Raw genomic sequence first — 21,885 nt, 5'->3', positions numbered from 1 at the left:
GGTCCCATGGGTCCCCGCGGTCCTCCTGGCCCCCCCGGAAAGCCTGGCGATGATGTGAGTATACCTGACCAGTCAAATCAGTGGATGCCTCCTTTGGGAGGGTCTGGAGGGGGTGTATGTGCTGGGGCAGAAGCGCCCTTGGCTTGGTCCGGGGGAAAGTGTCCTTAGGGGCGGAACTGGTCAGTCGGAGTCTCAGACCCTGTCTACTGTCTACATTCCCACTTACGAGTGCCCGGGGACTGCTTGGGACCCACTGGGGAGGGAAATAATTAAAACATCATTAGCTCCACGAAGGGAAATTGAGAAACAAGAGAAGGGAAAGGGAAAACACAGAGGGACAGATGTAGAGAAGGAAAAACAAAGGAAGTCACTCAACAGCCCAGCATTATCTTACTTGTAAATGAGTTAGGAAAAGCGCAGCCTGAGTCAGGATGTCTGCAAAGGATGCAAACGAAGTGAAGGGAGTTGGCTCTCGAGCTATTCTTATGAATCGCATTAGACAGCAAAGAGTCTCTCAGGGTAAGGCAGTGCTGGCCCTATGGGCAGAGCCTAGGAGGGGAGAGAGAAAAGCCCCCCGGGGCAGCTGGGGGCTGGGGGGGACAGAGAAGCTTGCCCAGCTGTCTGAAAGAATGCATGGTGACCCAGGAAAGGCATTCAAAGTGTGGAATCTGAAGGAGGTGGCGGGGGCGGGGTGGGCAGGGAGTAAGCAGGTGGGCAAAGGCATAGAAAACTAAGAGGGGAGAGGTGATCTGGATGGATCGTGCCAACTGTGCTACCTTGTCTTCTGGAGAAGCTGAAATACATCTCTCTCCCTTCAGGGTGAAGCCGGAAAGCCTGGAAAATCTGGTGAAAGAGGCCCTCCTGGCCCTCAGGTAAAGCCCTCCCCGCCTTTCCCAGCCCCGAACCTCGTGGTGAGTCTCCCTCCTTTGCAGCCAAGGCAGTGGCCTCGAACCCAGCTCATCCAGTTGGGTTAGTGCACTTCTAAAGCAGAATTCCAGCAGCCCCTACGTACACCAGACCTTCGTGCTGATGTTTAGGATCCTAACACAGGCCCACGGGGTGGGGATGGCTAGGCAGCTGTTGTTTACAGCTGTTTTCCCCTAAGATGGGGGAAGCACGGTGAGGGGGGCTCTGGGACCTACTGAAAGAACTGTCCGAGTGCTGGGCTTCTGACCGCCCCCCCTCCCGCCCCAGCCTGAGGGAGCTGGCTTTGGAGACTCTCTGCAGTGCGGGTCTGCCTCTCCTGGGCCCTTCCGCACTGTGCCTTCAACGTCTCCTCTTTGGACTGCAGGGTGCTCGCGGCTTCCCGGGAACCCCAGGCCTTCCTGGTGTCAAGGGTCACAGAGTAAGTATCACGGACGCGGGTGTTGGGAGGAAGGAATTGCCCTGGGGAGAGAAAAATCATTTGGGGGGCATGAATCTTCTTCCAGAAGTGTGATCGAATGTTTTCTCCTGTCCCCTAGGGCTACCCAGGTCTAGATGGTGCTAAGGGAGAAGCTGGTGCTCCAGGTGTGAAGGTAAGGACCAAGAAGCACATGGGGACAATGGAGGAGCCTTTCTTTCCGGTCAAGGAGATGCTATCGAGTCCGTGGAGTTAGGATGTCAGAATGGCTTTGGTTGGGAACACCCAGTCCTACATCCTGATGGATGAGCAGGAGGCCTGGAGAGCTCGGGGAATTGTCCCTCACAGAACTGAACTTTGGGGGGTCTTGGTGGTAGCTGAGTTGACCAGAGATTTCAGCTTCCTCCTTGGGAGTTTTCTGGGGGCAGTGGGGTCCCGCTCACTGACACTGTGCATCTTTTTTCCAGGGTGAGAGTGGTTCACCGGGTGAGAATGGTTCTCCGGGCCCAATGGTGAGTGTGAATATCACCCCCAGGGGAGGCCCTCAGGACGCTCTTCAGACATCTCCTAAAGCCTAGTAGATGACTCTGCTATGGACACCACTGCTCCCTTTGTGCAGAGGAGATACTCGGTTTTGTAGATTTGATCTGGTTACGATCAGATCCAAAAGCTAAATTTATCAGCTAGATGATTTGTTCAAGGTGTCACCAGTGTTTCCTTGAAATAGCCCATGAACACACTTAGGATGTGCTTCAGTTTTTTAAAATTCTGTTTATTCTCCACGTTTTGAGGGGGGTGTTCGTCTATTGCACAAAGCAAGGCACGCCTGTGACCAGACTCCCGACAGTAACGACAGGAGCGTGTGTGTGATCTGCTGGGCAGAAGAACTTTGATGTGATATGAGAAGTTCTAGATGGGTCGGGAAGGCAGGATCAGGGGCATCCACACCTTTGCCTCCCGGGCACACGCACGCTCCCCACTCCGGTGTCTGGGAAGGACTTGCGGAGCGTCGTTAAGCCGACTCATGCGTGTGTTGTCCTGGTGTGTGTGTTCCAGGGTCCCCGCGGCCTGCCTGGTGAGAGAGGACGGACTGGCCCCGCTGGGGCTGCGGTGAGTAATGACAAGGCCAAAGGCCACCTTTTGGCCGGCCCTTTAGAGATTACAAGGCACTTTCGCGGGTGGCTGTTTTGCTTGACCCTCAAAATGACCCCGTGAGGCACAGAGAGCATTGTCACCCCGTGAGAATTATCTCTGAGTGACCCTGCTGCAAATCCCCAGGCCGAGTCTGCACCGTTGAAGGACAGCGATGGGAGGGTTGGTTGGTGAGAGCAGGATTCTCTCTTAACCAGGCTGGATGGTGCAGGTAATCCCTTTCACAGGGCCCCCCCCAACCCCCACGCCCCCGGTCAATCCAGTTTGAGCTTATGGACAGATTTACGGTGCTGTGCTACTCTCTGTTCTTTCTGGCTTTTGAGATGATGCCCTATTAAAGCATAACAGTCTAGCATCAACTAGGCACATGGGGTCTTTATACTTGACATTGCTGCTGCCACTGGTGATACTGTGATAGATAATCCCAGTGGCCACCCTGCCACAGGCACTTCCTTGGGTTAATACCTTACATGGTTTGTCTCACCGAATCTTCCCTCATATCCTGTGAAGTAGATTCTGTTCTTCTCCCCATTTTAGGGAAGGAGAAACCGAGGCACAGAAAGGTTGCATAGCTTAAGACCCTGCTCGGCAGCCTCCGCCTCTGGTGGCCTCTTGTTGACGTGGGAAGTGAAGGGCACGGGGATTTGCAGGGGATTTGCGGCGGGCGGCGGAGGGCGCAGGTGTTTATTTCTGATCCCTCAGCAATGGAGAGCCCTTGTAGGCGCTTGGTCAGGCGAGTGATGTGATGAAAGCTGTGTTTAAGAAAGATTATGCTTTCAGTTGAGCTCATACCCCAGCCACCCAGGCTCCGAGGCCCCTCCTCACAGGCCGTTGCAGGGCTGGCCAAAGTAAATCAGCTTCACTCACTCTGCTGCCTCCTGCGTAATGTGTCGGTTTGGCAGAAATTTCCCTCCAGAGCAGATCAGTGAGATACAGGCAGCCCCGACCCCCGTTTGTCCCCTGGAGCTGCTGAGGTGCCTTGTCCCAGGGTCACTTTGTGTGAGGGGATTAGAGAGTGCTGGGGCTGCCAAGAAACACTGCTATTTTTGCAGATTATTAGGACCTGGCCTGTGGCTCTTTGGCCGGGCCCGGAGCTGTGGTGGCCGCACCCTGTCAGGGGCAGAGACGAGCCGCATCCCTGTTCTTCCTCCTTCCCGAGCGCAGCAGGCCTTGCTCCTTGCTCCTCCCCGCTGGTTCCTGTCCCCGCAGTAGTCAGGCTGGCAGGCCGCGTATAGGCTTTGGCATAGAAAGTTGACAACGTCACGCAGTTCCAAGTGCAGGCCTGGTGTCAAGGCTGGGCCCGGGACGGGGCTGGGCTGGCCTCTGCCTGCTGTGGTCACGTGCCCCCTTGGGCCAGACTGTGCCCTCTCCCAGCTCTGCTGCAGGGAGAGCCACCGACGCCAGCACAGGCCTCGCGGGTCATGCTGGGCCCCAGGCCTCTCCTCTGGCCAACCCCCGGAGGGAGGGTGCTCCATAGCTTCCCGAAGCAGCCGGCCTGGCCCAGAATGGGCCGTGGCCAATGCTGAGGCTTTATGTTCCCTCTGACATTTTTTTTCTGTCAAATCTCCTCTTGCGTTCCTATTTAATGCCAGTCTGGAGCATCTCAGTCAGGAGAAATGGATCATAGCCAGGAAGAAGATTTGAGTCTTATTTAAAATATGAGCTCCCCCCCAAAGCATCCTTCTTCAGCACCCTAGAAGAGGCAGAGGCAGGCAGGTGGGGCCCAGCTTGGGAAAGGTCGCCTTCTGGCCTGCTCCAGTCCCCTGCCAAGGACCAGGTGCCGGGCCTAGCCTAATGGTTCCTAGAGTTTGGGTAAAAGTTCCCTGGGCCCTGAGGGGCCTTGAGAGAGAAAGGCGGGGGTGGGGGGGTGGGGGGGGGTGGGGGGGGTAGAATGTGCTCACCACAAACCTGGGGGGAAACCCTCAAAATTAGTCCTAGAGAGCGACCTGGCGGCCCTGTCTTTCTGTGTAAAGGACTCTAGGGGCAAGAGCTCAGATGTGTTCCTCAGGCTGTGCCCAGGGCTCTGTCCCTATCGCAGAACACGGCTTCTTCCTGGGCCAGCGGCAGCATCTGTGTTTCCTTAGAAATAGGTTGTCTACAGTGGGTGGGGAGAGGGCGGAGCCCAGAGGCATCCCGGACCTAACCAAGGGGAGGCCTTAACCAAGCCTCAACCAAGGAGGATAACCAAGCCCCTGGAAGTGTTTCCTCCTGGGAGCAGGTGGGAGGAACTGTGTGAGGTTTGCTGCCTGGCTGTTTCATTGTCCTTTGGCCTGATTCACTGAGTCTTTAAATGATAACTTGGCCTTGATGTTGGGGATATTTGGGGTCTAAATGGAAGTTTAAGAAATGATGGAATAGCTAGGGGAGCACCCAAGCTGTGTTTAAGCTCAGAATTTGCCCGCTGCTGCCCCCAACACGGAGGGGTTCTGGGGCTGCTCCTCCCTGGGGGGCTGCCCTGCACCCATCCCTGGCCAGCCCCCCACTCAGCCCTGAGGCCCCCGGGGCCCAGCGCCGCCCACATTTTCTGTGGGGGGGCGGGCACTGTGGGCGGGGAGGGCCTGGTCTCTTGGTCAGGCACCTCTCACCGTGGCCGCTTCTTCCCCCCCTGCTTATAGGGTGCCCGGGGCAACGACGGTCAACCAGGCCCTGCTGGGCCTCCGGTAAGTGCCTGTCATCTGTGGTAGGTTTACCCGAGTCCCTTTCAGCAGCCCAGTGGGGTTGGCAGTGCTGGTGCTTCTTGGGCAAAGGGAGAGGAATCCGTATCACCCTAGCCTGTCGATAACAAGCTTTGAAGCAACGGTTCATTTTTCTCAGCCATCCTCTTGGCATTTTTTTGAGGAGGGATAGATAGGGAGGTAAAAGAATCATCTGCTTCTCACCATGTCTATAGTTAGAAACCGGCTTTGCCTCGTGAAGCCAAGCTCAGGCAGAGGGGGCGGTTTTTGCCCAGGGACTTTGAGCCACGATGGATGTAGTGCAAGATCAGTACAAAGGTGGGGAGTGTGAGGTGTGGGGGTGGCTTGCTTTGGGGGTTGCAGCAACACTGCCTGGAAACAGCATTCCCCTCTCCCCCTCCTTCCTTCCTCCAGGGTCCCGTGGGTCCTGCCGGCGGTCCTGGCTTCCCTGGTGCTCCCGGTGCCAAGGTACGTGCCCCATCACCCTCACCGACTGCCCCCTGGACAGTCCCCCCACTTCCCTTCTGAGGAGTGTGTCCCACCCCCACCCACTGCTGCTCTCCGCGGAGGCAAGGATGAGCCAGGCGGTTCAGTCACCAGATGGAAGGGAAAGTAAGATGTAACGATAAGAAGCTGGAGGTGCAGTTACAGCGTCAGACTGGGGAAGGGAGGAAAAGATGGGGAGACACCGGAGATCTGGGAGGGAGCAGAAGACCAGGAACTGGAGGACGGCAAACTCTAGACCCGGAAGAGAGCTGGAGGAAGTGGGCAAGGAGATAGCCCCAAGCTTCCCTCTCGCCCCTACCCCATCGGGGGCCTGGCTCTTCCAGGCAGTGTGAACAGAGTTCCTCCAAGGATTAATAGGGGCCAGTGGGAGGCCAGCCAGTTCAGGGAAAGGCCCCTGTGGCCCAAGAAGGATTCCAGTGCGCACGTTCCCTGGGAATTCTCTCCCGGGGCAGCCGGGAGATGAATAAGGAGCCTCCATGTGGTCACTGGCATCAGGTTGCCTTTCCCCTCCTGGGGGTTTCCATGGCAACCAGACAGTGTCTGAGGCCCTGGGAGCTGGGTGAAGGAGACCCATTGTGAAGAGGGACGGCGGAAGGTGAGGGGGCCTGACCTTTAGAAAATAATAATTACAAGAGTGGAGCAAGAATGTTCTGAGAAGAAACCTGAGGAGGCTCTGCCCCGCCTCCAGGTCAGCAGTCCTCCCCAGAGGACTCGGCCGGCCAGAGAGCCCGGATCGCAGCCAGTTGTAACTTTCAGGAAAAAATTGAAAGTAAAAGCAGAGGCCATTTTGGGGGGTTGCGGGACCTGCCAGAGGCCGAGGAGGACTGGACCGTGGTCAGAGCAGGGGCAAGTGGAGTGGGGCGCTCGTCCCGGCTTGCTTGCGTCCTGGCTTCCTGGCTGGCTTCAGACAGGCCTGGGCCGGAGCCTGGGGTGGCGGTGTTCGCACATTGGCCAGACGCAAGTGGAGTGGTGCCCTGAGCCCAGATGTCCGAGGGCCTCCCTTTCCCCGGTGAAGGAATAGGTGGAGAGTGGGAGGTAAAGGCTGCCCACCTCAGTGGCCCGTCTACCAGCTCACACCCCTCAGCGTGGGCAGGACCCCCCAGCACTGGCCTTCCTGAGGCCCGATGCCATAGCACGGAGGTGTGCATTTGCTGTGGGGGGTTAAGGTGTGGAGGGGAGACGGAGAGCGGAGGAGGTGTGGGGGGAAGGCGTCAGGTTGGCGAGCTCACTCGGGGTGGGGGGGCCGTGTGGGACCACGTGGGGAACACGCACGCGCACAGTGGGTGTGGTGTGTGCAACTCCGCTTTCTGTCCCTGAGCTGTTGCTGGCCGGGGAGAGGTCTTTGCCCCCCACCCGCCCCCCACCCGCCCCCCGGCGTCTCCTCACTCCACCCCTCTCCGTCTCTATCCAGGGTGAGGCTGGCCCCACTGGTGCTCGAGGTCCCGAAGGCGCTCAAGGTCCTCGCGGTGAACCTGGTACTCCTGGGTCCCCTGGACCGGCCGGTGCCTCTGTAAGTACAGCTTCCCTTTGGCCTGAAGTCTGTGGCCTGGGTGCTCTTGACTCTGTTTACCTCTGAGAGAAGTGGAGCCCATTTGGAGCCCCACCAACCAAGCCTTCATCTAGGCCCAGCACCTGCTCCCTGATCTCTAGGGGCAGGTCTCCTTCCAACCCCATCCTGTCCCAGAAACCCCCACGCAGGACCATGTCTGGGACGGCCAGCTGCTGGCCCAGCCCCTGGGCCTGTGGTCTGGGAGGGCAGGGAGGTAGCTGGGGTTTATTCTTTGCTACTTATTTCATAATGACCCATCTCTTTCCTCAGGGTAACCCTGGAACTGATGGAATTCCTGGAGCCAAAGGATCTGCTGTGAGTGTTGCCCTTGGATTTGGCTCCTCCAGGTGGGGTCAGTCCCTCCTTGCCCCCTCTCCTGATGCCCGTCTCTTCTACTCATGCTGACAGGGTGCTCCGGGCATCGCTGGTGCTCCCGGCTTCCCTGGGCCCCGTGGTCCACCTGGCCCTCAAGGTGCAACTGGTCCGCTGGGCCCGAAAGGTCAGACGGTAAGACCCAGAGTGAACCCCAAGTCCCATCGATACCATCAGGGTCAAACCCCACCATCCCTCCCTCCTTCTTGCACTCACACCAATGTCCTTTGTTGGGGGCGGGCACGCCTTTAAGGGTTTCTGGAGATGGGGGCAGGGTCCATGGAGAGAACCCAGCGTGACAACCTGCCTCTGTCTTTTCTCAAGGGTGAGCCTGGTATTGCTGGCTTCAAAGGCGAACAAGGCCCCAAGGGAGAGCCTGTGAGTATCTGCCCACCAGCTCTTGGGCCCAAGGCCATCGCCCCGCCCACTGCCCTCCTCCTCCATAGCCCTGTCCCCTAATCTGGGACCCCTCAGGCTGTGTCTGGAGAGGGGGACATATCGGGGTTGAGAAGCTGATGCAGCTTCAGCTCCCATCTTTGACCCTTACACCCTCTCTCTTCCCACTGGGCCACGTCTGCTCTTCCTGGGCTGACCCTCTATGGCCCCTCTTCCCCAAATCCCCTAGCCCTGAAATAATGGCCAAGGTCACTTCCACCACATGCCAGGTCAGTGATTGACCCGGGGCTAGGTGAAGACTCACCCTGTTTCTCTTTTGTGCTGGTTCTCAGGGCCCTGCTGGCCCCCAAGGAGCCCCTGGTCCTGCTGGTGAGGAAGGCAAGAGAGGTGCCCGTGGAGAGCCTGGTGGTGCTGGGCCCGTTGGTCCCCCTGGAGAAAGAGTAAGTGGGCTCTTACTCTAGAGGTAAGGGGACTCCTAGTCCCCACTTTCTGTGGGTGTGACCTGAACGTGGAAGTGGAGTCTTGGTGGTTCTGTGTTCTTGTCCAGTCCTGTGGCCTGAGTATCAGATTCCTCTCTTCTCCACTCAATGCCACGGGGACAGGGAGCCCTTCTTATTTGTACCCCATGCCCCCAGGAGGGCATGAAATGGTTTGAGCTACTCCCCAGGTCAGGCCCAAGAAGTTACTCTCTCGGAATCTTGCCGGCCATAGCTACAGCCCCACAGAAACTGTGGGTTGGTGGGACTGATCCCCCGAAGCCTGGCTGGGCTCCCTGGAGTTACCGTTGGGTCAGGGGCCATTGTCACTCACCACCTGCCCTCCCATTTCTTCCTAGGGTGCTCCTGGCAACCGTGGCTTCCCAGGTCAAGATGGTCTGGCAGGTCCAAAGGTGAGTGGGGGAAGAAGGGCTTGGGGTCCCTGCATGGCTGGTCAAACGGCCTGCTGATGACTGCTGCCTCCCCTTGTGTAGGGAGCCCCTGGAGAGCGAGGGCCCAGCGGCCTTGCTGGCCCCAAGGGTGCCAACGGCGATCCTGGCCGTCCCGGAGAGCCTGGCCTTCCTGGAGCCCGGGTAAGTAGCCCAGCCGCCTTTGTCCTTGACTTCCGACTGTGATCGGGAGTCCTCGTGCCCTTCCCCACCTGCTCCCTTCAGCCCTGTGCTGAGGATCGGGAGGGCCTGGGGCCTGCCCCGACACCCGCCCACCCTCTGTCTCTCTCCTCAACAAAGGGTCTCACTGGACGCCCCGGTGATGCCGGTCCTCAAGGCAAAGTTGGTCCTTCTGTAAGTCTACCATTTGGAGTTGTTGGGAGAGGTTGAGGGGATATCCTTGAGGAGGCAGGTAGGAAGACAGACAGGAGTCTGGGTGGGGGGCAGCCCGTGAATTTTGAGAATAGAGGAGGGGTGCGGATGGTAGGTACCGGGGCCGGGTGTGGAGCCCTGAAAGTGCCACCCCGTTGTGCATTCGGGCCTTTCCTCGGGGGAAGACGAAGCCTGGCGTGCGCCGTGAGAGGCAAAACTTCTAATTTAAGCAGCACCTTGTTGCTGACGGGGGTCCACATGTGCGGTGAGGGCTGCTGGTCGAAACCTTGCTCAATCCCTGTGCCGTGCGTCTGGTCGTTGCCTTGCCCTGTGCCTGCCACAGGGCACTTAGTAGGCACTTAGTAGGTGGATGGACGGATGTGGGAAGAGCGTCTACATTCTGAGAACGGTGTCCTCTCTTTCAGGGAGCCCCTGGTGAAGATGGTCGTCCTGGACCTCCAGGTCCTCAGGGTGCTCGTGGGCAGCCTGGCGTCATGGGTTTCCCCGGCCCCAAAGGTGCCAATGTAAGTAATAACCCGCCCTTCCATTTCCTTCCACATGGTGCCACCTACCTCCTTGCCCCCTGTGGAAAGGACTGGCTCCTAAAGAGAGTTAACCAAGGGCAGGTCTGAGTGGGATCCTGGGTGCCATGGGCAGCTGGGGCCTCCATGTCCCACAGGAGTGCATGTGATCTGGGGAAACCCGGGGCTCCTTAGAGCTTCGGGACATCTCAGCCGTGACACTGTTCCATGGGGCAGTGCTGCCACACCCTCTGAGCCTAAGAGAAGGTGCTGATACTCAGCTTGAGCTTTTCCTGTCCATCAGGCTGTGGCCCCAAGCCCCAGGCTCCCCCACCTGCTCTACCCCCCTGCCCCCACCAAAACCCTCCCTTCATGGTCCTGCACTCTTTCCTCCAGGGCGAACCTGGCAAGGCTGGTGAGAAGGGACTTCCTGGTGCCCCTGGACTGAGAGTAAGTACTCCGTCTCACTACCCACGCATTGGTGCTGGCTGGACACCCTCAAGGGGAGAGGAATCCCGTGGCATGCTCCTGGGGTCCCTAGTTAGCAGCGTGGAGTCCTGTGGCTGAGCCCATGCTTCTCTAGGGCCTTTGGGAGTCCACACAGGATGACTTCTAGTTGCTATTGGCCAGTAGCCTGGAGATGGGGAAGGCTCCCATGCTGAGCAAGACTGGGAAAAGGAGGGGCTCAGGAAAGGAAGTGGGGAGAAATGGAGTTCAGGTTGGGGGATCATGGAAATTCAGGGCCACTGACTGTGCCTGCCCAGTACTGGGGTCCACAGAACTGAAGAGCGTGTGTCAGGACCTCACCCTTTTCCCTTCCTTCTAGGGTCTTCCTGGCAAAGATGGTGAGACCGGTGCTGCGGGGCCCCCCGGACCCGCTGTAAGTACCTGCCTGGACTCTCTAGGTGGCCCTGTGGGCATGGGGGCGGTGGCGTGGAGGCCGGGGCACCTCAGGCCCGCTCGGCATTGAAACTAACAGTTTGGGTGTGGGCTCATGCGGGACACCAGACCCACTCAGCCAAGGCAGTGTGGACCGCACCCGTTTCAGGAGTGCAGGTCATTGGTGGGAGAATAGCGAGGCACACACTCCTGCAACCCTGTTGGGTGGTGCAGGCGGGTGTCTGGCCTGTCCTCCTGCTGGCCACCCCGGTGCCCTGTGTCCGAGGCTCTTAGATTCTCCGGAGCATTCGGGTCACGTTTGTTTCCTTCTGCAGGGACCTGCCGGTGAACGAGGCGAGCAGGGTGCCCCTGGGCCATCTGGGTTCCAGGTAGGTGGCCGGACTGGGCCCCCTCTTCAGTCCTTTCCAAGCCCGGGGTTCTGCGGGCGGTAGTAGGCACTGCGGGTGGAGGGCCCGCCCCTCTCATGGGGGACAGGGGGGTGAGGCTTCCCTGAAGTCCTGGCTCTTGCCTTGTGCTGGGCCTCCCTGGAGGGCGGGAGGAGTAAACTTACTCTCTTGCTAACGCATGTCACTGCCTTCTAGGGACTTCCTGGCCCTCCCGGTCCCCCAGGTGAAGGTGGAAAGCCAGGTGACCAGGTGAGTGTGGGGCTCTTTGAACCTGCAAACTATTTAGATGGGAAGGTCTCTTCTGCTCTGTAGGAGGGCACGAGGAGCCCCACGAGGCCGGGAGTGTCCGGGCCACATCCCAGCTCAGCCTCCAGAGGGAGGGATGCTCCTCCCTGGCTGCAGGACATCAAATCTCCCCCTCTCTCACACGTCTTTGTTTGTTCTCCAGGGTGTTCCTGGTGAAGCTGGAGCCCCCGGCCTTGTGGGTCCCAGGGTAAGCATTGGCCGTTTCTGGTGGTCCCCTCAGACCTGCTCTTTCCCTGTGCATTTCTGCCAGCCTGGCCCTGCAGAGCCACGCCCGGGTCCCGGGGCCCCACTCTGCTTGCTGCCCCCCTGCCTTTCCCTGGGCCTCTGCCCCATCACTCTCACTTGACTGCCCCATGGTGTCTCTGTCACAGGGTGAACGAGGTTTCCCAGGTGAACGTGGCTCTCCCGGTGCCCAGGGCCTCCAGGGTCCCCGCGGCCTCCCTGGCACTCCTGGCACGGACGGCCCCAAAGTAAGTGAGGCTGTTGGGGTTGTCTGCGTCAGCCTAGGAGGCCCTGCTGGGGGAGGGGAGGGGGGATGGGGACAGGAGAAGGGAAGATGGAAGACAAGACAGAAAGGAGGCCTGGCAGGGGAGGAAGGGGGGTTTGGGTGCTGGGGTCCTGGGCAGGTGCTGCCCATCACAGACTCCTCTACGCCCACCCCACAGGGCGCATCTGGCCCAGCCGGCCCCCCTGGGGCTCAGGGCCCTCCAGGTCTGCAGGGGATGCCGGGTGAGAGGGGAGCAGCTGGCATCGCTGGGCCCAAGGGAGACAGGGTGAGTACCAGGCCGACTGTGCCTCCCCCAAAGCCGCGCTTCCCTGTGCCACACTCACCCCCTCCCCACAGCACCTGGGCGGGGGGGGGGGGGTCCCTAGTTAATCCTCTTGAGGAACTTGGAGACCTCCCCCCCCACCCACCCCAGGCACTATTTATCTTTTAGTGACCCCCTCTCCCAACCCTTCCCTCCATCTCACGCCTCTCACCCTGAACCCATAGCCAATCCTGCTGGGCCAGGAGCTGAGCTGTGCCTGCAGCCTCAGCCAGGGTGACACGGAGCCGGAGCCCCCTCCTGAGGTGGCCCATCTTCTCTATCCCACAGGGTGACGTTGGTGAGAAAGGCCCCGAGGGAGCCCCTGGGAAGGACGGTGGACGAGTAAGTGAATGCTGGCTGCAGGCACCCTGGGGACCCCGTGGGTCTCCAGCCCTGCGCTCTGGGCACGGAAGGGCAGTGTGTGAGCACAGCCCCTGTCCTCAGTTGTGCAGGCTGGGCAGCTTTGGGACTCTCCTGACAAGGCTGGGGTCACGGGTGTGAGGTCCCCAGACTCCCTACTGGGCTCCAAGTCCCTGGTCAACTCTTCCTCCCTCACCTTTGTCTCCTTTCTCCCTAGGGCCTGACTGGTCCCATTGGCCCCCCTGGCCCTGCCGGTGCCAATGGTGAGAAGGTGAGTCACAGCTCCCTTCGCTCATGGCTCCCCTCCCCTATCACACCTGCGCATCTCCTGCCAAAGACTGCCGTCTCTTCTCCTCACTCAACAGCTGGCACCCTCTTGCCCACTAGTGGCTGCAAGGAGTGAGGGGTGGGAGTCTTCTTAAAAGCAGAGTCAGGGGCTGTGCACCCCGTCCAGTGGAGCTGTTGCAGGGAGGGAGGGGGCCGGTAAACCAGCATTCAGCAGAGGCCCCAGGAAGTACCTCTTGGACCGAAGCTACAAGGAGAAAACAGGCCATCTGCTGCAGGGCTCCCTGGATGCACTTTGCTCTTTAAGGTCCCCACTCTGACCCCCACCCCTTACCTGTGGCTCTCGTCTCCCCTCCCCACCCTAGGGAGAAGTTGGACCTCCTGGTCCTGCGGGAACTGCTGGTGCTCGTGGTGCCCCGGTGAGTATCTGCCCCTGTGCCCAGGCCCCTGGGAGCAAGAGAAGCCGCCCTGCCTCTGAGCCTGGCCCTTTGGGTCTGGGGGAGGAAGCAGAGATGAGAATGGAGGGAGAAGGCTTCGTCTCCATGATGCGGTCGAGGTGGAGGGCCTTCAGGTCGCCAGATCCTCTGACCAAGAGAGGTCTTCTGAAGTGGGTCCCTTGTATTTAGGACAGAGCTTCCTGGAGGCTGTCTGCGTGTCCTGTCTCTGGGCTTTCTATGCAAGGGCTGGGCCACAAGGGCCTGGGTTATAGGAGAGGACAGAAGCAGGCAGGCGTAGGGCCTTACCTCTCCTGGGCCCTGTCTCCCACAGGGTGAACGTGGAGAGACCGGTCCCCCCGGGCCCGCTGGATTCGCAGGACCTCCCGTGAGTGTCCCTGTCCACCCTCCTTCCCACCCCTCTGCTCAGGCCAGCTCTACACCTGAGGGCACCTTCTAGCCTGTGGGGGAGGGAGGGAGGGACAGAATGTAAAGAAGAGGGAAATGGCCTCTTCCATCTTTCCTTGAACCTCCACGCTGATCTCACAGTCCCATCTTAGAGCAGCTCGCTCACTCACTCATTTACTGACCCACCCACTCACCCAGAGCTCTGGCCCTTTTGGAAGAACATGGAGTATCTGGCTTGCCTCTAACTCATCTGCTTCCTCCTCCTCGGGACAGGGTGCTGATGGCCAGCCAGGTGCCAAGGGCGAGCAAGGAGAGGCTGGCCAGAAAGGTGATGCTGGTGCCCCGGGTCCTCAGGGCCCCTCTGGAGCTCCTGGACCTCAGGTGGGTAGCAGTGAGCTCCCCCAGGAGCTGTTTCCATGGGATAGGGATGTTGGGGTGCAGGATGAGGGGCCTGGACAGGAGGCCTGGGTGTCACCCCAAGCTGAAGCCCCTCTACCTGGCAGATGTTAGAGCCTGCTGCTGCTGCTGCCCCAGCCCCAGAAGGGAGCAGCTGTGGGGAGGAATCTGTACTTGGGGATAGAGGTTCAAAAGGAGTTAACTGGCTTATGTCGTCTAGGGTTTGAGGGCCAGGAGATGACACAGAGTGCAGCCTAAGGATAGATGACCAGGGAAGACGCAGCCAGGATCCTGGGGAGGGAAGGGGGAGACCTCCAACCAGCTCTGCAGATGCCTGCCAGGCCTCCCCCCCCCCCCCCCCCGCCCCACCCCCGAGGTCTCCTAGAGCACGAGTCTCTCTTGGAGGGGGTGGCAGGCCCACCTGTGATGCCTTCTCCAGGCTGGGATTTTAGTGACAAGAAAGCTACATCTCGGAAAACTAACCCCTTGGGAGTCGGCTCTTGGGGGTCAGACAGGCCCTATACCCAGAAGCCCACAGCTCTCCTCCGGGTGACTGGGCCTCACTGTCTCTCTCCTTCCTTCCCAGGGTCCTACTGGTGTGACTGGTCCTAAAGGAGCCCGAGGTGCTCAAGGCCCCCCGGTGAGTGAGGTCCCCGTTCCCACCAGGTGGGGTGGAGGGTGCCTTGGGGGCGGCAGCTGCTGTCACCAAGAAGGCCTGGCCAGATGCTCCCACGGTGGTGCTCTGGGATTTACTCACCCCCTTCTTTCTTAGCCTTGCTTCTGCCCCCAGCCTGAGCCCATCCCACAGCCATGTGGGAGAACGGGCACCCCTCTCTGCCAGTGTGCCGTGATCCGGGGAGGTCTGTGGTCCTGGGCAGGCCCCCTGCTCAGCTCCCAAAGCACTGGCTGTCCCAGCTGAATGCACCTCCTCACCCTACCCCCTACAGGAGCTGGAGGCAGAGAAGCTGCAGCTTCCTGATCCAATAGCCAGACCCCATGGGGCCCTTTCTCCTTCTCTAGCTCTCCTTGCCCCTTTCCACACCAGCCTCTGAGATACCCGTCTGTCTCCCAATATGATTCCTGACGCTTCTGAGGGCCTGAGGGATTCAGAGTCTTTCTTCTCATCCCATAGGGAGCCACCGGATTCCCTGGAGCTGCTGGCCGTGTCGGACCCCCAGGCTCCAATGTAAGTGATGCTCCTGGATGGTTCTTACCTTACTCTTGGCGTGGGGGGCACAGCAGGGGTTGAAGAGCCTGGCACAGTCCCAGCAGGGCTCCAAAGAGTGCAAGTCGGCCTCCATCCCTTTGTGCCTTTTCCCATTCCTGGGAGTAACTGATCATGGGGACCTGTTCTCGTAAACAGCTGCGAGCAAGGGCTGTGGCCATGGGCAACCTTCCCTGCTGGCTTGGGCTTGGACCCTCAGATTCCTGGCTCAGTGGGCAGGACAGGCTGGCACGATTGCCTCAACACGTTTCTTGAGCGCATTCTGTGTTCCCGGCCTGTACAAGTTCTACATTTTGCCCACAGGGAATCTGCCATGGAGGGATGAGAGATGGTGAAAAGTCACCAGTTTACCACCAATCAAGTGCAGGGGGTGTGGGTGCAGAGGTTTAGGGGTCCGAGGAGCTACGTTTGAACTGTTCCTTGAGGGATGGTGGGATTGAGATTTCTAAAAGAAAGGAGGCAGGAAGAAGTCCAAGTAGATCAGAAAAAGCAAATGTGGGGCTGGACAAGCCAGGGCTGGCTGCTCAGAGCTCCCTCCTGGGAGGGAAGGTGGAAGAAGCAGACAGGGGTGGGGGGTCAAGCTTCCTTTGTGTGGAGGGAGCCACAGAGGGGAACTGCTATCCCTGGGGCCACAGTGGCTTTGGCAGTCTGGATGGGGCAGGGTGAGATGTTCTCATTTCTTGCATTTGCTTTTCTAGGGCAACCCTGGACCCCCTGGTCCCCCTGGTCCTTCTGGAAAAGATGGTCCTAAAGGTGCTCGAGGAGACAGCGGCCCCCCTGGCCGTGCTGGCGACCCTGGCCTCCAAGGTCCTGCCGGGCCCCCTGGCGAGAAGGGAGAGCCTGGAGATGATGGTCCCTCTGTAAGTCCTTCCCAGGCCTGGGCCAGGAAGTCTTCTGAGCTCACAGGGCATGGAGGAGGAGGGGACACCATGGAGGGGGCCACTGCCAGGGAAGAGTGCTGGGACCTGTGAATGGCGGCCAGGCTGGGTGTGGATGGCTGGGCCTCTCCCTGTCAGAGCTCAAATTCTCACTCTCGCCTTCCCTCTCTAGGGTCCCGATGGTCCTCCAGGTCCCCAAGGTCTGGCTGGTCAAAGGGGCATTGTTGGGCTTCCTGGGCAACGTGGTGAGAGAGGATTCCCTGGCCTGCCTGGCCCATCGGTGAGTGAAGGATGCCCCTTCCTCTGGTGAACTGGGCCCAGCCTGGCTCTGGCTGGTGTTCTTCACTCAGTGCTCTTGGTGGCCTGGTCTCTGAAGAAGCAATACTAGCCCCTGAGATTTCCCCCTACTCTGCACCCTCAGCACTGTCTCTCTGTCAGCCCTTTCTTTGGAAGGGCTCAGTATGTCCCAGGACGGGATTCTTAGAGTGCACACTCATCCTCTTTGTCGCTGTCCCTCCAGGGTGAGCCTGGCAAGCAGGGAGCTCCCGGAGCATCTGGAGACCGAGGTCCCCCGGGCCCCGTGGGTCCTCCTGGCCTGACTGGTCCCTCTGGCGAACCTGGACGAGAGGTGAGCAATGGGACCCACTGTGTGTGTGGCCCTTCCCAGGAAGAGGCGTGCCGGGCCAGCCAGACCCAGTCCTGGTGCCCTGGAGGAGGGGATGATGGGATGGGCCCATAGGCCCAAGTGCCCAGCTGCGATGGAAGGTCGTGATGGGAGAGAGAGAGGGACACAGACACTAAGAACTGGTACGTGGGCAGGAAGGCAGAAGGAAGCTTGTTGAGCTTCCAAAGCTTTAGCAGGATGGAAGGGAACAAGCCTGGGGCTCCCGACAGGAGAAGGGAGGAACAGAATGGGAGTCTGGCAGGGGCAGCTCTAATGGCATCTTGTTTCCTCTTGCCCAGGGAAGCCCTGGTGCTGATGGCCCCCCTGGCAGAGATGGTGCGGCTGGAGTCAAGGTGAATATCTCGGTGTCTCTATGAGCAGTGGGACAGGAGAATATTCTGTTGGGCCTACCAGGTCAGCCCCAGGTGGTAGGCTGGAGTCAGAGTCTTGTCTCAGTTTCAAGGGCCTTTTCTCCATGGATTTTCTGGAACATTCTTCTCTAAGCCTGAGACCTCTCTCCTGACAGGGTGATCGTGGTGAGACTGGTCCCGTGGGTGCTCCTGGAGCCCCTGGGCCCCCTGGCTCTCCTGGCCCCGCTGGCCCAACTGGAAAGCAGGGAGACCGAGGAGAAGCTGTGAGTATCCTTAATTCAGTAAAAGCTGGAAGTGGAGAAGGGTGGCCAAGTGAGCTGGGAGCTCATCCACTACGTGCCTGACTCCCAGGCCCTGGATGTATCCCTGGGTCCAGGGAGTCTTGGGGCCCAGTCCGGGCCATAGGCAGAGGAGGGTTTTGCTGACAGAGTTCCCACTCTCTCCCTCACAGGGCGCACAAGGCCCCATGGGCCCTGCAGGACCAGCCGGAGCCCGGGGAATCCCAGTGAGTATCTGAGTGTCCTCTGTTGGGTTCCTAACTGGGGCAGGCTTGGGAGGTCAGTGGGGACTGTGTGGATCCTGGGACTCCTTGGCTCAGGTGAGGCCAGCAAGAGGCCTCAACCTGACCCAACCTGTGTCTGTCTCATTCCCAGGGTCCTCAAGGTCCCCGAGGTGACAAAGGAGAAGCTGGAGAGGCTGGCGAGAGGGGCCTGAAGGGACACCGTGGCTTCACTGGTCTGCAGGGTCTGCCTGGCCCTCCTGTGAGTATTGCTGTCTGTGCATGTCTCCCAGGTGCCTCCCACTGCTCAGAGCTCACTTGAGTGTCCCATGCAGCTAACCCAGCTTGGGATCATCCTAAGAAATATCCAGGACCAAAAGAAAAATTTCCAAGACTTCCTCTGGGTTGGAGGGAGGAGCAAATGGAAAGGAGGGGGGACATGTATCGTATGCATATTTAAGAAGGCTTCCCATCCTGGAAGATGGGGCCCTGTCTGTGCTGACCTCTGACTTTTGCTTCTTCCTTCTGCACAGGGTCCTTCTGGAGACCAAGGTGCTTCTGGTCCTGCTGGTCCTTCTGGCCCTAGAGTAAGTGAGATGCAGTGAGTCCTTCCTCGGGGGTGGGGCCTGGGGCTCAGGGGGCCTCACTCGGAGGTGGAAGGACGACGGGCTCAGGGTGACTGTGGCCAGAAACCCCCTGAGATCACAGGCTGGATGAACATGAGAACAGCTCTTGGCTGTCAGCTGGGCCCACTGGGAATAGGATTCGACAAAGAGGAGCTCAGGATAGCAGAAGAGCCGTGAAGCCATCCTGCTGGTCCCTGGCCCAGCGGAGACGAGTCTGGGCCCTCCGAGAAATGTGAAGCTGCAGGGCTTCCCATCAGGACAGCCACCCGACCAGCCCCCCTTGCCCCCCCACCACACCCCTGCCTTTGCTGACGGTTCCTCTCTCCTGGCCTGCAGGGTCCTCCTGGTCCCGTCGGTCCCTCTGGCAAAGATGGTGCTAATGGAATCCCTGGCCCCATTGGACCTCCTGGTCCCCGCGGACGTTCGGGCGAAACTGGCCCGGCTGTAAGTGTCCTGACTCCTTCCCCGCTGTCTGGCCTGTCCCCAGCATCTGGAGCCTCGGGCTCTCTGGTGCCAAGGGCCTCTTTCGGGGCATCCTCCTGCAGCTAGTGAAGATGGCATCCTGTGTCCTGGGTCTTCCCTGGAGGTTCAGAGGGTCCTGCTTGGTGTTGGGAAACAGGAGAGAGGGGCTGATGAAGAAGTAGGGAAAGTGCTGTGATTTTTCTTGGTCCTGGGCTGCTGCACCCCTCCCCCCACCCAGTGTCTGGAAGAAGACACTAGTATATTCTAGCAAGTGGGGATGTACACAGGAGGGGCACATCCCCACAATTCCTGGCTGATTTCCGTTTCCTGCTACAGGGTCCTCCTGGAAACCCCGGACCCCCTGGCCCTCCAGGTCCCCCTGGCCCTGGCATCGACATGTCTGCCTTTGCTGGCCTAGGCCAGAGAGAGAAGGGCCCCGACCCCCTGCAGTACATGCGGGCTGACCAGGCAGCTGGCAACCTGAGACAGCACGACGCCGAGGTGGATGCCACGCTCAAGTCCCTCAACAACCAGATTGAGAGCATCCGCAGCCCCGAGGGCTCCCGCAAGAACCCCGCTCGCACCTGCCGGGACCTGAAACTCTGCCACCCTGAATGGAAGAGCGGTGAGGGTGCAGGGCAGGGCCCCTGGCCCCGGAGAGCAGGAAATCGGCCTGCTGGGCATGGCCGCCTTCAGAATGAGGGAGGAGACCGCTCTTAGCACAGGCCAGAGCCAGGCCTGGAAGGTTCTGGTGGATGGTTGCTCCTCCATTTCACAGCAGAGATACCTCAGCCCTGGCTCCCGTCCTGCCATGGCTACATGGCAGACGTGACTTGAGGGTAGAGTTCCATCCACCAGGCAGGCGCTGCTCCTGCCCTGTTGCTTGCGCTCCTGTTTAGCATCAGACCCTCCCGTCCAGGTCTCCTTGCTTCCAGATCCCTGCATCTCCCCTCCCTTTGGCCACATGTGGCCCTCACAGCCTGTGCCTCTCCCCGTTGTGTCCTGGGAAGCCTTTCCGTCTCTCCCAGGCAGGCCTGGCCCTCTCGGGAGTATGTGTGTGCCTGTCTGAGCCCCAATGGGGTACTGCCTCCTCCCCCTGCAGGAGACTACTGGATTGACCCCAACCAGGGCTGCACCTTGGACGCCATGAAGGTTTTCTGCAACATGGAGACTGGCGAGACCTGTGTCTACCCCAACCCAGCGAGTGTTCCCAAGAAGAACTGGTGGAGCAGCAAGAGCAAGGACAAGAAGCACATCTGGTTCGGAGAAACCATCAACGGTGGCTTCCACGTGAGTACTTGGCTGCTCTGGGCCCCAGACGGCTCCTCAGAACCCTTCTCTTCTTTCTCCCTTGAAGTTGGTGGCACCTCGCCCACCACTTTTCTTGGAGACTTCCTCCTCTTCCCCTCTTCTGAAGAGTATTCTTAACCATGATCCCACTGGACACTGCCCCTGGGCCTCACGCCATCGCTCTCTGCCCTGACAGTTCAGCTATGGAGATGACAACCTGGCTCCCAACACTGCCAACGTCCAGATGACCTTCCTACGCCTGCTGTCCACCGAGGGCTCCCAGAATATCACCTACCACTGCAAGAACAGCATTGCCTACCTGGATGAAGCGGCTGGCAACCTCAAGAAGGCCCTGCTCATCCAGGGCTCCAATGATGTAGAGATCCGGGCTGAGGGCAACAGCAGGTTCACATATACTGTCCTGAAGGATGGCTGCACGGTGAGTCGGGCTGGCTGGAGCAGGCAGAGGGTTGGTCCACAGCAGGTGTCATAGGCCTAAGGTGATAGGATCCTTGAGAGGTGAGCGTGAGGGGTTATGTAGAGAAGGTGTGCGGAGTGCCAGGGGAGGGAAAGGTGCCATTGTTGTATCTTCTTCACTCCCTGGGCTCAGGGGAAAGAAGTCCTACCTGGCACGTCCAGTTACTCTCGTAGGAGTATTCATGGTGTGTGTGTGTGGGTCTGCCTTGGGGATGGAGTGAAGAGACGCTCACTGTGGGGGAGGGAGCAGGTGGAGGGGGCCTTGCTGGAAAGGACAGGAGCTGGGGTGGAGAGGGCTTCAGCAAGCCAAGGAGAGGTCGGGGGAGCCCTGAGCGTGTTTTACACTTTGTGTTCTGTGATGCTCCTTTTTTGGGGTCCTGGGCAGCTGGCATTGGACAGTGTCTCCTCTCTTTCTCCCCTAGAAACACACCGGTAAGTGGGGCAAGACTATGATCGAGTACCGGTCACAGAAGACCTCACGTCTCCCCATCATTGACATTGCACCCATGGACATAGGAGGGCCTGAGCAGGAATTTGGTGTGGACATAGGGCCTGTCTGCTTCTTGTAAAAACCCGAACCCACAAACAACACAATCCATTGCCAACCCAGAGGACCCAAGTATTTTCCAGTCCCAGTCACTCTAGGGCTCTGCACTGAATGGCTGACCTGACCTGATGTCCATTCATCCCACCCGCTCAACAGTGTGGACTTTTCTCTCTCTTTCTGAGAGACCTGAACTGGGCAGACTGCAAAATAAAATCTCGGTGTTCTATTTATTTATTGTCTTCCTGTAAGACCTTTGGGTCGAGGCAGAGGCAGGAAACTAACTGGTGTGAGTCAAACGCCCCCTGAGTGACTGTCCCCAGCCCAGGCAAGAAGAGCCCCCTTCAGGTGCCGGGCGCAGGAACTGTGTGTGTCCTACACAATGGTGCTATTCTGTGTCAAACACCTCTGTATTTTTTAAAACATCAATTGATATTAAAAACAAAAAAATTATTGGAAAGTACATACCGACTTGTGCTTTGTTCATTTTTCCTTTAGTCTTCGATACTGTAGGCATGACCAAATGGCAGTCCTGAAGGCCTTCTTCTATTGACTTTTCAACCAGGAGGGAGGCCTCTAGAGTCGCACTGCCTGGTTTAGTGACCTCACACAAACACGCATTTGCCTCTTTTTGTAACCTCTGCACTGCGTGGAATCCAAGAGTAAACTGGGACCGGAGGGCAAGACTTGAGAAGGGAGGCAGAAAACAGGAACGGCCTTGTTCTTGAGTAAACACAAAACACAACTCTAGGGT

At 59.0% G+C, this 21,885-nt stretch overlaps 1 protein-coding gene across 2 annotated transcripts in view; it reads left to right on the top strand.

The window, feature by feature from the left end:
* The window catches only part of COL2A1 (collagen type II alpha 1 chain), a 31,196-nt gene extending 9,602 nt beyond the window's left edge, over positions 1–21,594 (top strand). For both annotated transcript variants that reach the window (XM_043563758.1, XM_043563760.1), the window contains 44 exons: positions 1–54; positions 819–872; positions 1,292–1,345; positions 1,464–1,517; positions 1,810–1,854; positions 2,399–2,452; positions 5,110–5,154; positions 5,584–5,637; positions 7,088–7,186; positions 7,496–7,540; positions 7,634–7,732; positions 7,922–7,975; positions 8,326–8,433; positions 8,829–8,882; positions 8,964–9,062; positions 9,219–9,272; positions 9,716–9,814; positions 10,208–10,261; positions 10,638–10,691; positions 11,026–11,079; positions 11,293–11,346; positions 11,546–11,590; positions 11,775–11,873; positions 12,069–12,176; positions 12,501–12,554; positions 12,790–12,843; positions 13,223–13,276; positions 13,626–13,679; positions 13,973–14,080; positions 14,682–14,735; positions 15,228–15,281; positions 16,019–16,180; positions 16,371–16,478; positions 16,719–16,826; positions 17,162–17,215; positions 17,389–17,496; positions 17,685–17,738; positions 17,887–17,994; positions 18,266–18,319; positions 18,695–18,802; positions 19,157–19,445; positions 19,923–20,110; positions 20,307–20,549; positions 21,010–21,594. In XM_043563758.1, the coding sequence (XP_043419693.1) occupies positions 1–54; positions 819–872; positions 1,292–1,345; positions 1,464–1,517; positions 1,810–1,854; positions 2,399–2,452; positions 5,110–5,154; positions 5,584–5,637; positions 7,088–7,186; positions 7,496–7,540; positions 7,634–7,732; positions 7,922–7,975; positions 8,326–8,433; positions 8,829–8,882; positions 8,964–9,062; positions 9,219–9,272; positions 9,716–9,814; positions 10,208–10,261; positions 10,638–10,691; positions 11,026–11,079; positions 11,293–11,346; positions 11,546–11,590; positions 11,775–11,873; positions 12,069–12,176; positions 12,501–12,554; positions 12,790–12,843; positions 13,223–13,276; positions 13,626–13,679; positions 13,973–14,080; positions 14,682–14,735; positions 15,228–15,281; positions 16,019–16,180; positions 16,371–16,478; positions 16,719–16,826; positions 17,162–17,215; positions 17,389–17,496; positions 17,685–17,738; positions 17,887–17,994; positions 18,266–18,319; positions 18,695–18,802; positions 19,157–19,445; positions 19,923–20,110; positions 20,307–20,549; positions 21,010–21,156 (3,756 nt within the window). In that variant the 3' untranslated portion in view covers positions 21,157–21,594. The remainder of the gene's footprint in view (positions 55–818; positions 873–1,291; positions 1,346–1,463; positions 1,518–1,809; positions 1,855–2,398; positions 2,453–5,109; positions 5,155–5,583; positions 5,638–7,087; positions 7,187–7,495; positions 7,541–7,633; positions 7,733–7,921; positions 7,976–8,325; positions 8,434–8,828; positions 8,883–8,963; positions 9,063–9,218; positions 9,273–9,715; positions 9,815–10,207; positions 10,262–10,637; positions 10,692–11,025; positions 11,080–11,292; positions 11,347–11,545; positions 11,591–11,774; positions 11,874–12,068; positions 12,177–12,500; positions 12,555–12,789; positions 12,844–13,222; positions 13,277–13,625; positions 13,680–13,972; positions 14,081–14,681; positions 14,736–15,227; positions 15,282–16,018; positions 16,181–16,370; positions 16,479–16,718; positions 16,827–17,161; positions 17,216–17,388; positions 17,497–17,684; positions 17,739–17,886; positions 17,995–18,265; positions 18,320–18,694; positions 18,803–19,156; positions 19,446–19,922; positions 20,111–20,306; positions 20,550–21,009) is intronic.
* Positions 21,595–21,885: the final 291 nt, after the last annotated feature.

This window comes from Prionailurus bengalensis, chromosome B4 (genome assembly GCF_016509475.1).
Source record: "Prionailurus bengalensis isolate Pbe53 chromosome B4, Fcat_Pben_1.1_paternal_pri, whole genome shotgun sequence".
Classification (NCBI taxonomy): domain Eukaryota; kingdom Metazoa; phylum Chordata; class Mammalia; order Carnivora; family Felidae; genus Prionailurus; species Prionailurus bengalensis.
The sequence above is the reverse complement of the archived record's forward strand: the minus strand, read 5'-3'. Positions and strand labels throughout refer to the sequence as shown.